We start from the raw sequence: 16,184 nt of genomic DNA, 5'->3' as shown, positions 1-16,184 counted from the left end.
ATATATATATATATATATATATTTGGAGAGGGACAGTAGAATATCTAATTCCTACTTAAATTTCTGTTCACTTAACAGAAACTAGGAGCTTGAAAAAAAATTGTATGTCATTTTCACTTACAAAGGTCTTGTTAATCTTGGGGTGGCTTGTAAGCAAATCAACCTAGCTAGCTCACCAACTCCACGAGAGCACCGCGTGTTATAATTACTCATCTAAACAAAGGTTGTTAAACTAACAATTCTATATTCTTCCTTTTAAAATTTCCATCATGCTTTGTTCTCGTACAAAATTTTCACTTTTCTTTTTCAGAAAACATTATATGCATATCAAGTTTAATTGTGCCTGAAAAAAGAATGGAAACAGACATGCCCATCAAATGTTACAAATCATATGCCATTACAATTTGACATGATCAGAATCTTAAGGGAAAAATTTAATACATAGGTCCGTTTGACATTTTATAAAAAATGTAACTTATAATTTGAAGTATAAAAATATGTGATATGAACTAACTTATAAGTTACTCGTGTTTAGATAATTTTATATATAAGTTACTCATATGTTGATAATATGTTGATAGTGTGTTTGGTAAATTTAATTTATAAGCAAAAAACAATTATTTTAAAAAATTAAAATTTTAACAATAATTTAATTCATAAAAATAAAATTAAAAGACAAATTTGAAATATTTTTTATGATTATTTATACTTGTGCATATATTTTAAAATTCACCGATCACGTATTTAATCTTTTTTTAAAAAATATATAATTTACAAAAGAAATTTTAAAATCTGATGACCATTGGAAATTGAGTGCTTGAGTGTATATTTTGGGTTAATTAAAATATAGGTGGATATTTTGGGTGATATTTAATAATTTAAATAAATAAACAAAAAGATAGTGATATCTTAAAACAAACAAAAAAAAGAAACATAATAATATTAATTTGCTAATATAATAAGATAAAATTAAAAAAAATATTGAAATTTGAAATGAAAGAAACGAAACGAGGAATGAATTTAAGAAAGTACTGGTACCTCCTCCGCTTTCAAATTTGATCATATAAGTTAATAAAAATGATGATTTATGCTTTTACCCAAAGAAAAATTGAAAAACCAATTATAAGCATTTAAGTTCAAATGAGGCGTGCACATAATTTAACATTTGAAGATTGAAAATAATTTGATATGTAACATTAGAGAGTGGGTTCAATATTCCTCCGATCCTCTTCCTGGTCGGCCAATACCATTCTACTGAGTGGGCTTGGACCAAGTTTTTTCCTTCTCTTTGCATTCCTTTTCCTAATAACTTCCATTTCATTCCTCCTTTTCATTTGCATCATTGCTTCTTCTTCCAAAACAAATCTTTTCATCAATACATCATCCTTTAGCGATTTTCCGCGAAATACCTTTCTTGCTTCCATACTAGGTCTTGCAGCAGCTATGATTGATCGTTCCGGTGGGGATGGGAATGCTTTTGACCGCGGGTAACTAAAACTTCTCCTTGGAGGAAGCTCTGATTGAAAAACTTCGGTGTAGGAGGAGATTGGTGCACATAAACAAACCCTAGTAAATGAGGAAGCTACTCTCAAAGAAGTGCATTTTCTCAACTTTTGTTTATTAGGAGTTGAGGTTGTGAGGACTGCTGTGGATGATTTATTAGAGGATGAGATGGTTTTCCACAATGTGGAGGGAATATGATGATGATCAGCTGATTTAGAAAAGTTTTTCCATAGTGATGCCATTTCCATTGCTCTTTCATACCAAGGTTTCCTTCACATGTTACAATTGTAACATATTGTGCCATTATGTCTCATTGCATTTTAAACCAAATAAATCACATATATTATTACATGTTTCCAAATAACAATTTCTCATGGTTCAAATAACAATTTCCGATGAATACAAATACGGCTATGCCATATTTTATTTGATATTCTGCATTTGTTCAAATAACATGTTTGGGAATTTCAATTTGGATTTCATTTGAAATCCAATACATTCAAATATTAGCATAAATATGAGATTTTCCAAACACCTACAATTTCTACGATTTTGTGGCATCCAAGCCCCCGTCCAGCTTTACATGGGCCTGATAGCAATTTTCTGTGTTGTTTTGTTCCCAAGGTTTAAAAAAAACAATAATGTGCTCAACTTTTTTGTTCCCCCTGTTAAGTGATGTGGGGTGTCACAGTTTTAAAAATAATTTGAATAAAAAAAAAACAAAAAGCATTTTGCTTTGTGAAATTTGTTTGTCATTGTCATTTTCCATTAGTATTAGAATCGCCTTTTCTCCAAACAAATATGTTTCCACTTGGTTCATTACTTTATAATAAGATGCTAATGAAATGCAGTAATGGTACTTAATTATATGATGGTTAACTGTTAAACTTAGACATGGGGTTGAGTATTAGTTAGTAACAATCCCCCCCCCCAAAAAAAACAAATGAACATTACTCTTTCTCTCTGCATACTCAGAGGATCGTTCTTGACGTTGATTGGACCCTAGTCAAATTTAACTTCTAGGACCCTGATACACTGTAATATATTAAATATTAACGATTTATATAAGAGAGATTGAAAATATTTGAGGTCCTGAAATTGGAGGTATCCTAGCTAAGCTCAAATTATGGTCTCTGGTATGTAGTCACTAGTCAGGGTCATCCCAAATGCATTAGAAATAATATGTTTATGATATGCTATAAAAGAGATGTTATGCTTGAGAATGAAGTTTGATGATGCATATCATAAACAAACCGGCCGCAAACTAAAGAATGAAGAGATGCATGCATCATAATTTGGAGTGGAGTAGTGCATGTGTCAAAATTTAAGTTTAAAAATGTTGTAGCAGCAAACACATAAATATAGACCAAAATGATGAGAAATATATATATATATATATATATATATGATTGAGTATAAGAGGAAATGAGTACCTGGTGTTTTGAGAAGTTTTTGGATGTTGCATGAACATATGAAAATGTATGTAATAATAAGAGCTGAAGGAGAAGATAAAGATGACGATGAGAGATGAGGAAGAAGAGATTTCATCTGATCCGTAGAGTAAAATGAGGGGGTTAGTGGTGTTGATGAATTAAAACAACCATTACAGTGGCTGGCAATGGCATGGCAATCAACACCCCCCTTTATTCTTTTTCTTTAATACCCTACTGCCTGCCACTACTACTTCTATTCAAATATGTAATGTAACTAACTCTCTCCCCCTCCTTTTGCTTTGCCACTTTACCCCTGCCTACTGCCATCATTCCCTCCCTCCTTTTTTTTTTATTTGGGAATTTCATAATTTAAAGAAAATTGACCATATCATGTTTATTTAAGCTCATAATCAAATGTTAATGTATTGCTATGTTCTTCTTACTCTCTTTCTCACACAATTAACTTACCTACTCTAATTTAACTACAAAAATTGTTTTATTTTTTAATTGCGACTTGTGAAAGTACAAAATTTTCATTATATATGTGACAGAGTGGCATTAATGTGCAAAATGATGTCATATATAATTTCATGGTAGATTAATGTATAATTGAGACCAAACAATAAAAGGCAATGTACAGATTGGTTGTATAAAGGGCACTTATAAGAACAGAGAGCCATTATTTGAAATTTGAATCAAAACCCCACCAGAGCTTCACAAGTTTGAGAGTTCCATAACATGTTGTCTTTGCTAATATGTTTTAAAAGTGATTTACATAGGTTTATACTAATCACTCATGCTCCTTTCCCACCCTTTGATATGATTGTGGGCATGTGTGTGTGATGAGATGTCAGTTTGGACAATTATGCATATCCTTTATGCCCTGTCATGCATTTTAATCTATTCAACTGCTCATCATTCATCCGATATGCATCATTGATCTTGATAGGTTTTTCCAGAGATGAAGAACAATATGAGATTAGTAAGTTCCGTAAGATAAGATGTTGGCAGATTTTATCTTTACTTATATTTTCTTCCGTATCAAATTATTTTTAACACATGCCTCCAAAATATTTAATTAGGTCATTTTTTTGTATCAAATTATTTTCAGTATACGCCTCCAAAATATTTAATTAGGCCATCTCAACACCGTTGATCCAAAAATTCAAATTTGGATTATCCATTGATCCAAACTTCTTACGAACTCTAATACCAAAATTTGATCCGAATTATATTCTACATATTATAATACACAAATATAATATTTAACTCTTTATTTTTTAAATTTAATGTTTAACCATTATCAACTATTTATATTATATTTGATATTTGATAGATTATTTAAATCAAGGACAAAAAAAAATTGTATATGTAAAAATAATTAAAAATTATATGTTTAATTAATGAAAAACACGTTCATTTCATTAATTAAGATATAAAATATTATTAACATTTATTAATTAATCAAAAATCAATTTTTAATTAATAAACTTAAATATATTGATAAGAAAATTGTTTTTTTTATTATCGTACACCGCTACCGTTCGGGTATGGGTAAAACCTACAGGCTCACGTAATATCCGACAAATCACGTGAACCAAGATACAGGCTCTGACTCCGGGGCCATAATTATATATTCTCCTCCCATGAGGTTCAAAACTGTGACCAAGATGATAGTTATCCCTCTTTAACCCACTAAGCCAACACTTGCGGACAGAAAATTGTTATTTTATATTAAACTAAATTTGATCGGTGAATAGTGCTGATCCAAATATTTGAATCACTTTTGAAAAAGGAATTTGAGGTAATTTATCCCAAATTTAGATCTGGATCACCGCCAGAGATACCCTTACAGCCTGCTCAGCTTGTTTGCGCAAGTACCCATGTCAATTCATCTGTTTAAATCTATTATGGCCTAGGGCCTTTCCCGGAAAACAGTTTCGAATCTCCCTTGCAGGCTGTAACATCTAGCAAAAAATACCTCAACCACATGAAGAATCTTTCGTACATTAATGGTTCTTTCCTGCAAATATCTTGGTACAAGTGAATGAAATAAACTAAAATCAAACAAATCTAAATCTCTCTCAAAAGTAGGGACGGAAGAGGTAAATTTATGCAAAGACCTTTGAGAGGTCTCTTAACAATTCATCTGAGTTAAAAAAAAGAGCAGAGAAGACAAATTAAAAGATCCCGATGATGAATGATACATCATATCCTTGAAAAATTCTAGTGACCAAATGATTAGGGAGAACAAATGTTACACCCACCAGCCATCCCCGCACACTTGTGAACTTCAAACCACTTACATTACTATATTTAATGAAGCATACAATGAGTGAGGAAGGCTCTCCGGCTCGGGCTACCTGTCTAGTCTCTGTAAGTTCATCGTTACAGATTTGCAAGATCGAGATCAGGTCTATCGAAGTTGCTCACTTGTTACCAGGATCACCTGGGCATTGACGGCTCCAGTTCGCCATACCAGCTTTACGCTCTCCCCTTTTTCTTTTGTTCTTAGGAAAATGGAAATCTGAGGGTAATTGTGATTTTGGAGTTAATTGCTCCTGGGACATGGCAGCTTCTGACACTACTTCAGCACCTGATGCTGGAAGGACTGGATTAGTATTACTTTCTTCAATTTTAATCTTCACAGGCTCTTGGTGCTTCAGTGTGCCTTTGGATTGCTGATTCTTGCTTGTAATGGAAGTGTATGCCTCATCAGCTTCAGCTGCTTGGTTATGTATTGGGATGTTATCCACAATCTGCATTTGATCAGTTCAAATGAAAACTAACACTAGGTTCTCTATATATATTATATATATATATATATGCAGTAGCACATATTAGTAAAACGCAACCAAAAGCTTTGAACACCTAAAATAAGATTCCTCTGTTTTTCAATGAGTTGCCTGTAAATTGTTAATAGATTAACTAAATTTCGTAACACAAGTCATTATGTTGATCCATACATAAACTCACAATATAAACAGATAAACATACAAAAAGAAAAAGCAATGGTCAAAGATAAAAGATTGGAATCCTCACTCCAACCTGCATACTTGACATTTAAAGAACTGAATTATGAGACAGCCTAGAAATTATATCATATATAGTTATACACAATTAGCTTCGGATTGTGTGCTTAAAAGAAAGAAGAATAACATCATACACTACTTCTATTCAATTAAATACAGCTAACCAAAGATTATTTAATAATAATATTATACAATTTTTTGTACATATGCATGCATTTTAAAAAAGAAACAATAACCAATAAATATGATTAACAATTAAATAATTTTTCTACACATTAGATTAAATAAATTTAAAACATTACTGTTGGAAAATAAATAAAATTTATAAAGATAAAATATGAAAACACGAATATATAAATAAATAAAATATAAAAGATGCCCGTGCATTGCTCACGTTATAAGCTAGTTGACTGTAATACTCACAAAAGTACATAGATAGACATGCAGAGAAAAACGATCAAATACTATAAAAAGGCTTACATCTTCACCCGAATCTCCCATCTGTGAATAATGTTGAGTGACATCAACAGACGATAACATTCCTACAGTGCTTTCTATTATATCTGGAATATGTATAGCCTCTCCAAAACTTGAAACTGCACTATCAGGCAACATTAAGTCTCCAAGATCATATTCGGATATACTGTGAATTGGATCATATAGACCTCCCATTAATGTTGTATCTCCATTGCAAGCCGAAAAAGTAGGACTTCGTACAGAGCTTGTTTGCACATCACACGGAACAAGATGGCTCAAATTTTCTGAAGATGAGAACTTTGCAGCATTTTTTGACATAACCACGTCAAGTTGAGATTTCAGCTTTTGTACTCTAGAATGCACTACTTCAATCTTCTGAAATATCTGTTCCAAGTAAGTATCCTTATCTTCAAGGAATGACCAATCATTATTAAGCCCAAACTCATCCTTGCTGGATGTAGTTCGCTCTGAGATCACAAAAATCACAGTTAATATTCAAAAAAAGCAGCATGAGAATAAAATAACCAAACAGATAAAGTTTAGGGTTCTATATTCCTCATATGATGTAGTATCATGTGCAACCACATAGAGTCACCCGTAACCAAACTATATAAAGGTGAACCCATCACTTTACAGAAGATGCAAGATAAAACACATTTTAAACAAACACTGTGAAGACAGGGTAGAAAGACATGTACAAGAGTGTGAAGACAGGGTAGAAAGACATGTACACATCATTCTGCTGGAAAAGAAAGCCTTCTAATTCTAAATTTATATGGATGCTGGATGCCAGGAGTGTGAATTAAATACACACAACAATTAAACCCTAACTACTGAATTACAGACCTATTTCGTATTACACCTAGCCCCCACTGTTCTGTTCTAGATTCACAATCTTATATTCTAAAAATCTATGAAGTTATAACTTGAAAGGAAAAATAGAAGGGTTTCATGGCAAATTTTGGTGTACTAAAAGGTAGACACACTGATAACAAGATTAAATATATCTTAATGTTTTTAAGTGATATTTTCAACCTTAGACACTAGAAGATTAAAAGCTAATAGTTTTTTTTTTTTTTTTTTGACTAATTTTGGCTTATAGCCTTACAAATGAGTATCTGTTCTCAACAATTCTCGGGGTGAGCCAGGATCGAACCCAGGATCTGGGACGACAGAGGATAAGCCCTTTACCACTTGAGCTAGTTTAATCTTACTGAAAAGAAGATAGATTAGATTTACTACTGTTAAGTGTTAACAAAGATATTTTAAATTTTTAAACAACTCTACCTTGACCTACATTTCAGGTACACTACCAAGTTAAAAATTTCCGCGCCAATTCCCCAAGATAAAGCACCACCATTATGCTGATAGTGTTTCGTTCAAATGGCATCAAGTCGCATATTTGTTCTTTTCAATTGGATGAAGTCAACTCTAGTGCAATATCCGGAAGCTTTGATAGATGAGGCACCATCATTATGCAAATACTGTTTGGTTCACATTGCATCAAGTCACAATGTCACATATTTGTTCTTTCTATTAGATGAACTCAACTCTGGTGCAACATCACAATGATTTTAAGGCTGCACCAAAGATGAGGATAAACAAAGAGGTAGAGGTCATACATCCTAAAAAGGTTAGACTTTGGATGCGTTCTAATTGGGGGTTGAGTTGGAAAAGGAAGGATCGGGTTAGTAAGCAATGGGTTGGGTTGAATTACCTTTTCTACATGCAAGGCTTAAGTGTTTCCCCCGAGAATTGGATAAGCAATTGTAAAAAATAAATAAATAATTAAAAACTAAAACTTATAACATACATACATTTAGGTTCAGTGAGGAACTACAATTACATAATTACTGGGTAACTAAATGTGAACCCTCCGATTACATAAACTAAGTAACCACCATACTATTCTCACGATATATACTTCAATGTTAAAAATCTATACATTTAGTTTGTCTAAAGTATATTAACAAATTTTTACGTAATTTTAAAAAATAAAAATTTTATGTTTTATATGGTATGAATGGAATTTTTTTAATTTTGCATTTTGCATTGTATTTGTAAGTAAAATTGAAAAACATTACTAAACATAATAATTCAAATACAAACTACAGTTAAAAAGGTACTTTTCCCAAAAATACCTCAAGAATAAAACTTTTTTTAAAATATATGGTTTCTTTTAAAAAATCAAAAACACGGTTTTTAAAGTTTTAGTTTCAGAACTAAGACATGCAACTTTGCAACCAAAAATGCAACTTTGAATTCAGTTTCTCCAAATTTTGATTTTGAAGTTGATTCATGTTGCATTAGCTACATATTTTAAATTAAATTTGATTCGCGGAAATGCAACCTTATAATCAACCAAATGTAACTTCGCACTTTTGGAATTGACTAAAATAATTTTATACAACTTCAGAAGAAACAAGCAACTTTGATAGCAACCAAAATCAAATAAAGGCAATTTTTATTTTGGTATGACATTTCGTCAAACAGCTGGTATGTATGATGCATGATAGAAACCTCCCAAACACCCAAATTAACTACATTTTTTAAACCAACAACAATACGCAAGAACATCAACTTTAAAACAACTTCATGAATAAATAAAATCAACCAAAATTCACAAATAACTCACCTAATCAATTCAAATACATCTACACACATATGTAAATAGATTTGATTTATCGTTGTCAGAGATCGAAATCGGAGATCTAAACTTTGCGGAGGCATCACCATAACAACGAAGTATCAACCCCAAATATACATATAGATTCATTTACGCGCGCACGTTTGCGAATATCATATTATGTGTATATATAGGGAAAAAATACAAGATGAGAAATGGAAGAAAGTCATAATAGAAGATGAGAAGAACTCAAAAGAATGGAAGCATCAAAAATCGTAATATTGAAAAAAGTATCTAGGATAGAGTGTATTTTGTAATTAAGTTCAGGGAAACGTATTCTTAAACATAAAGTTTGAAAAGGTCATATACATGGTAAATTACCATTAAAAAATCATTTATTTAATTAATATATACTTAACAATTAGATTCCTATCTAATACTCCCTCTGTCCCATCCATTTCTTTACAGTTACTATTTTGGGCCGTCCCATCCATTTCTTTACATTCCAAAAATAGTAAACTTTTAATAATATAAAACACTATTATACCCACTAACTTCCTCCACTCTCTCAAATCTATTATTAAATATTAATAGGTCCCACTACTTTAACCACTTTTCATCATTTTTCATTACTTTACCTACTTTTATATATATATATATATTGGTCTCCGTGCCCACCAGAGATGTAAACATCCTGGTGGGACGGAGGGAGTAAGACATAGTGATATTATTAAATAATTTTTCTCAAACTAAAATCTATGAAGTAAAATAAATGATTATGACACACGGCCGCCCAAGAATGTGATAATATAGAAATATCAAAATTTGTTTATTCAAAAGAATCGAAATACACAAATTTTATAAATTAATATAATTTACTAAAAAAATATAAGTCGAGTCGAGTTCATGGAGATCCGGATTGCCGACTAGTGACTAGTCGCTAGTCAACAGATTAATATTAATTAATTAAATAATATATATCTTATATACGTAGTTTCCTACAACAAAATTCTAACACTCCCATGCTCATATGTATAACATTCACAAAATAGATATGTTAATTACAAACATATCCTTTTTCCACTACCATATACACATAATAGGCTGATTGTAACAATATATAAACAAATAAATAAAAAAAATTACATGTATTTGGTTATAATCAATTTTAAGTTTTTAACATACATACAAAGATATATAAACTGGGATTGGCATTTTGATATTGAGTAGGTGTTTAGAATTATTTTTTTTCCCATTTCAAATTTGATTTGATTTTGCACTTGTCGACCAACTAGTCAACCAAGTAATCCGACTAGTCCACATGTTGAGCGATTAGTCTACCAATTAGTCGATAAGTCCGCAAGTCGAGCTATTAGTCAACCGACTAGTCGACCTCTCTAGTCGATTTTCTCAAACCGACTAGTTGAGCTCCGTGACAATAATTTCTTTAATAAGTGTTGACTTTGCTCGTCATTTGAACGGAGGCAAACAGAGGGCCTCCAGTAGTGGCAACTGATGGAGGAAGAATGGACGGTATATTGTCACCCTTCTTACCACCTCTAATCGGGTGTCTCAGGTTTAGCCAAGTTAGTTCAAATATGACCTTCTCTAACTCTTCCAAACCCAACACCTCTCTTTTATAATCTTCCCAAACAAGGATTTGGGAGTTCTAACCCAACCCAACCTTTCTCAACCCCCAATTCAAACAAACCCTTAATTGACCTAGAAGGTACACTACCAAGTTGGAGATTTTGAATCAATCCTATAAGATAAGGCACCGGAGACTATTTGGTTCACATTGCATTAAATCATATATGCATTCCTTTTTATTAGATAAAGTCAACTTTTTGTGCAACATCCTAAAGATTTTAAAGCTACACCCAGGGTGATGATGAACACAAAGGTAGTAGACCATTACATACTAAGAAGCACTTAGTTGAGGTCTGGCATAAGTAAGCAAAAAATTATGGTTATTACCTGTGTTACATAGATCATCCGATATCAAAGTTCCATCTTGATATGATCTCTTATCACCTGCAAAAGGTCATGCACGACATAAAATGTTTTTAGGATTCCTGGAGTAAGAAATAAAGAAACATTTCCACGAGTCAAGGGAAAGTGGAATTTTACCAAGATAGGAAAAAAGGTTGTGATTTGACATATATGACTTCGTATCAACTTTATCTTCAATTCTTTCCCGTTTCCTCCTTTTCAGGACCTTTTGTTTTTGCTCTTGTAATGTATATGGCAATGATCTCGAACCAGATTCTTCTATTGGATGTTGATGCAAACTCGTATGTTTTCTCTGATTAAGTGCGAAAATTTCTCGGTCACACTTGATTGCCTGAGACCCAAATTCCTTTATTTTAAGTTCAGCCCATTTGCATCGCCACATAAGGGGCCGTATATAAGTCCTCCAGTGATTAGTGAGTTTCTTTTTCCTAAAAGATTTGAACCCGTCAACAGAGTAATTTACACAGTTGAAAATGATAGATTAGCAGTCTAGTGCAAAATCAGAAAAAAAAACACTGGAAAACAATGTAACAGTCTAGACAAAATCAGAATAAAGTGGAAAACAAAATAAGAATCGAATATCAGAATCACAGAGAACAGAGAACAGGCGTGACTTATCATATCATTATGTATTCTGAACTTTGAAGCCTTTTTATCAATAAAAATAAGAAATAGTGTTATGCAGAAAATATAGTCAGACCTCATTGGAAACATGGCACCAAAGTCATCAAACGCAGAAGCCAACCCATCATCAGCAAAGAATTGGGACTGAACTTCAGCATCGCTCAATCCAGAACAGATCTCATTTCCAGATGCACTGTCAGCAAATGAACTTGAATACTCAGTTCCATCTGTAGAATCATTTATATTTACTGCTACATCCTCTTCAGTATCCAGACCTGTGTGTGGATCGTCCATTAGGACAGAATCCTCAGACTTTATGCACCTCAAACCTTTTCCACGGGGATTTGTCAATAGACTAGAATTTCCCCTAATTGTTTCCATATTAGGATTTATGCTCCTTTTGCTATCGGAAGCAAATTCTGACGACACATGAGCAGGAGGAGCCATATAGAGCTTGGTTTCCTGGAAAATCAAGCTGCAACAAAAAAATGTGATTTTTTAAAATTCAATAAAAAGTATTAAAAGTCAGCGACTATTCATATAATAATCTAACTCCTAGCAGCAAGCTGCCCTTCCCACTCTCCGATGACCCAATTTCATGGGTTCAAATCATCACTATCTCTCGTGCATACTTAATTAAGTGGACTGAAATCTACGTAATACATCATGATTAATTAATTAAAATATTAAATTCGAGTATAATTTCTCGAAGTAAGTTATGGAAATCGCAGCATTAAAACATCAAATTCACAAATTTATCGCTTACAATTATCTACCAGGTAACCCGAGATCAAGTATCACATACGAATAAGAATAACACTGAACCTAATCGTATCCCACCATGTGTATGTCAATATGCTTAAAATAGTAAAAACAACAAGAAAAAGTTGAAAATGAAAGACACATACACTCACTCAGAACATTATTTTCCAGCAATATACACAAAGATACCCATTATAGTAACACAACTACAAACCCAAAATAAAATAAACATCAAATGTAAGTGTAATATAATGCACAACTAAAAATATAATGAACATTACAAAAATAATTTAGGAAACAGGGAACATAACTTAAAACAAAAGCCAGATGATAATCAACTTAAAACCCAAATTGAATTAAGAGAGAAGAAAGTGATTACTGTAATAAAACTGAGGGAAACAGAGCTGCCGGTGTGGCTTTGTAGCTTGGCGGCGAGACAGAAAGGCTGTTATTGTATGGAACCTAATTATACACTCTTCGCTGCATATATATTTCTTGCTAATTTCTTTTTACTCCATTTTTATAAATATTCTTTCTTATTACTAGGCACTAGCTTATATGTCATGGATTTTTTTTATGTTTCTTTTTTGTTCTTAAATAAATTTTATTTTAGTTAAATTTTAATTGTGTGTATTTACATTTTTATTTATTCTCTTGGTTCTATTTTTAATTTACTTAATATAACATTTCTGTCATTCCCTAGCAATCTATCGAACATAATTACAAAAGGGATCGAATGAAATTCTTGTTACTTTTAAAACTTAAAAAAACAAAATATATAACTGTGCTTGAATATGCTTGATGGCGGATACAATAGTTGTATTCAAGAACACAAAGTAAATAGACATGTGTTTAAAAACTTTCTGGTAGATTGATATTTCCACCAGAGATATATATATATTACAAGTGTTTACAAACTTAGAACTCTAAAAACTAAGGATAGAGTTTTCTTGCTCTATAGTTCTAAATCAAAATGTAAAACTTAATATCTAAACAATTGCTACTCTTGGTTTATATAATAGCAAGATACATGTGAAATAAGACAAAACATAAACCTATCAGCTAGGTCCAATCACATGTTTATTCATTTCTCTATCCAATGCAATTCAGTTGGATACAGCATCTTTGAATGTCCCTGTTTTGCATGGAAATGGAAATGTTTCATTTTCTTCTAAATCATGACTTCAGGCTGCCACATTCCTTTTGCATATTATCAACCCATGTGATTGTCAAGTCCCTTTCAACTGATATTTTGATTGATCATCCGTTGAAGCTTGAACCTTGATTAACTCATCTGTTGAGAATGTACTCAGTTATCTGTTAAGCTTTGTGAAATCATCCGTTGAAGCTATGTAGATTAGCAGTTGAAGTTGTTTCCATATTATTTGATACTCTTTCATTTATACAAAATTACAAGACATTTTATATTTACAATTAACCTTCCTATTTTCTATATCTTGCTAGTTGTAAACATGAATTAGAAATAATTAAAACTCTCAAATCCCCGGGCTATTCTAGTATACAGAATGTGCTACAAACTTATTCAACTAAGCTACTCTTTCAACGGATAAATAATCTGGTCATCCGTTGAAAGCTACAATTTAATATTTAACTTATATACTGATAGTGCTTTGGTAAGTTATCATCAAGGCTACAAAAAATTCCTAACAATCTCCCCCAATTTATGTTTAATGGAATTATAGGCATAAATTCAGGTTGAATTGATGATAACAAAACACCCTATAAAGACTAATACATTAACAAGTAGATAAACTGCATAATGCTTCTAATGAAAAATTGAACCAAGAAAGTAAATGTAATATCTGGGATAACGTGTAATTATTTTTGCTAATAAATGTATACTTTGTATTTATTATGTATTTACTCTGTGAATTAATTGTGAAGTGATATATGTGTTTGGATATTTAAATATAATATAATTTGAGTATTTTAATTTTTATATGTCCAAAATAAAGTAAAATATTTTTCATGTCTTTCTATTAATTTTTATGATGTTTTATGATTTTATAAAAGATTTATGGATTTAATAGATTATTTTTTCGAGTAATTAAAAACTATTTTGTACAATCGGGAACCAGCCGACTTCAACCGTTCTTATGTTTTTACAACCCGAAACTCTTCTGAAAACTCCTTCCTAACCTAATTGCAATATTCCGAGCATTTTCCATATTTTGACTTTTTCGATCTGGCGTACGGTTTTCCCCGTGCGGGTCCCGACACAATATTTTCGATACAAAATTTGTTTCGGTAAATCGATAAAACCCGTATTTTCAAGAAACGGGATCTTTTTATAAAACTATTATATTATCATCTCGTAGTACGTGTAACCAAAGCGCTGAGACCAAGACCGCAATTACAAAATGTATAGATTTGGATAATTATCTTAAAACCTGTACCGTTTTGGATCTGTTTTATCAAATAAACGTACTATTTTATATCTATTATGATCCAACAGGGTACCAATATTCCGTAAATATAAATAGCCTTTACTGTATTCTATTTTGTACAGAAAATCATTTGCAGACGGTAAATTATATAATTTTCCAGAGAAAATCCTAATTTCATATAAGTTTCTGGGAATCAAACAAGCTTTTAGAGGTGTTATCGAACTCTGTTTGGAAAGCTCGAGTACTCAAAATGAAGGTCTTGAGGTGTACTATCAAAATCAACAAGTTTCATAACTGCAGAATCAAAGGTTTATTTTCGGTATTTTTATTAAATTTCGAATTATTTTGAATTAAATTATGAATTTTTATTCGAGATGTTGTTTATATGATTTGGTGATTGCATGTTATAGAGCTTTTCATCCTGATGATTTTGATATATTATATGACTGATTTGGAGTTCAATAACATGTTCAAAATTGAGTTTTAATTTCGAATTTCAAAATTAGGATTTATAACCCGTATGAATGTTTTCAATTAAAATTGAGGGTTTCTGTTCTAGGGGTTATTAGATTGATTGCTTGGTATGGATGTGTAGAGCTTGAAAAGAGGAATCGATTGGTGGTGGTCTTGTCAACAGACGATACCGGAGTTGGCCTGACCGGAGCAAAGAAAAACTCGTCGTCCGGCTAGTTTTCTTCGAGTTTTTCCGGCCAACTCAGGGGTTATTAATTTGATTGATTTGTACGAATGAATTCCTGGTGAATTTTAGATCATTTCTGGAGGTGGTGATGGCCTAAGCATTCCTGGATCGCCTTCTCCGGCGAAACAGGGTGTTTTCCGGCGACGGGGTGCAAAAATTGCACTTTAGTCCCTATACTTTCGAAAATGATGAAGATTAGTCCCTGAAGTTTTCGAAAGTTGCAGAAATAGGATTTCTGTTTAAAAATTATTTAAAAATCATATTTTCTATTTATTTTAATTACGGAAATTCATTTTTAATTATTAAAAATTCTAAAAATTATTATTTTAGTTCCGAAAATTATTTTTAATTCACAAATAAATTTGAATTAATTAGTTAATTAATTTTAGTTGATAATTAATTAGTTAATTGGTCAATTAATTCGAAAATTAATTGATTAATTGGTTTAATTAATTATTAATTATTTATTTAATTAGATTTAATTATTTATTTGATTTAAAAATTCCGAAAATTGTTTCGAGCTTTAAAATATTATTTTAAATTATTTTCAAGGCTCGATAATTATTATAAAATGATTTTAAAGCCAGTTTCGGGCAATCGAACTTT

The 16,184-nt window shown here is 31.6% G+C and overlaps 2 protein-coding genes across 2 annotated transcripts; both read right to left on the bottom strand.

The window, feature by feature from the left end:
* Positions 1–1,046: 1,046 nt before the first annotated feature.
* LOC141681003 (uncharacterized) lies at positions 1,047–3,177 on the bottom strand. Its single transcript, XM_074487066.1, has 2 exons — positions 2,937–3,177; positions 1,047–1,773 (listed from the first exon to the last, which is right to left on the bottom strand). Exons 1-2 carry the CDS (start codon positions 2,972–2,974, stop codon positions 1,197–1,199), a joined length of 615 nt encoding a protein of 204 aa, XP_074343167.1. The 5' UTR covers positions 2,975–3,177; the 3' UTR covers positions 1,047–1,196.
* A 1,750-nt stretch (positions 3,178–4,927) lies between these two features.
* LOC141678701 (uncharacterized) lies at positions 4,928–12,979 on the bottom strand. The gene is made up of 6 exons (XM_074485063.1): positions 12,850–12,979; positions 11,785–12,183; positions 11,202–11,512; positions 11,049–11,105; positions 6,449–6,912; positions 4,928–5,695 (listed from the first exon to the last, which is right to left on the bottom strand). The coding sequence occupies exons 2-6, from the start codon at positions 12,153–12,155 to the stop codon at positions 5,366–5,368; spliced, it is 1,533 nt and encodes a 510-aa protein (XP_074341164.1). The 5' UTR covers positions 12,156–12,183; positions 12,850–12,979; the 3' UTR covers positions 4,928–5,365.
* Between the last annotated feature and the right edge of the window lie 3,205 nt (positions 12,980–16,184).

The sequence above is a fragment of the Apium graveolens genome, chromosome 8 (assembly GCF_009905375.1).
Source record: "Apium graveolens cultivar Ventura chromosome 8, ASM990537v1, whole genome shotgun sequence".
NCBI lineage: Eukaryota > Viridiplantae > Streptophyta > Magnoliopsida > Apiales > Apiaceae > Apium > Apium graveolens.
Note: the sequence above shows the minus strand (reverse complement) of the source record. Positions and strands in the feature narration are given on the sequence as shown.

Bases quoted from the DNA above. Each gene is read 5' to 3' on its own strand.
- LOC141681003 (XM_074487066.1), bottom strand. From the start codon at position 2,974: ATGTTCATGCAACATCCAAAAACTTCTCAAAACACCAG. The intron at 1,774-2,936 runs GTACTCATTTCC...TAACATGTGAAG, and splicing joins AAAACTTCTCAAAACACCAG to GAAACCTTGGTATGAAAGAG.
- LOC141678701 (XM_074485063.1), bottom strand. From the start codon at position 12,155: ATGGCTCCTCCTGCTCATGTGTCGTCAGAATTTGCTTCCGATAGCAAA. The intron at 11,106-11,201 runs GTAAAATTCCAC...GACCTTTTGCAG, and splicing joins CAACCTTTTTTCCTATCTTG to GTGATAAGAGATCATATCAA. The intron at 5,696-6,448 runs GTAAGCCTTTTT...GATCAAATGCAG, and splicing joins TGGGAGATTCGGGTGAAGAT to ATTGTGGATAACATCCCAAT.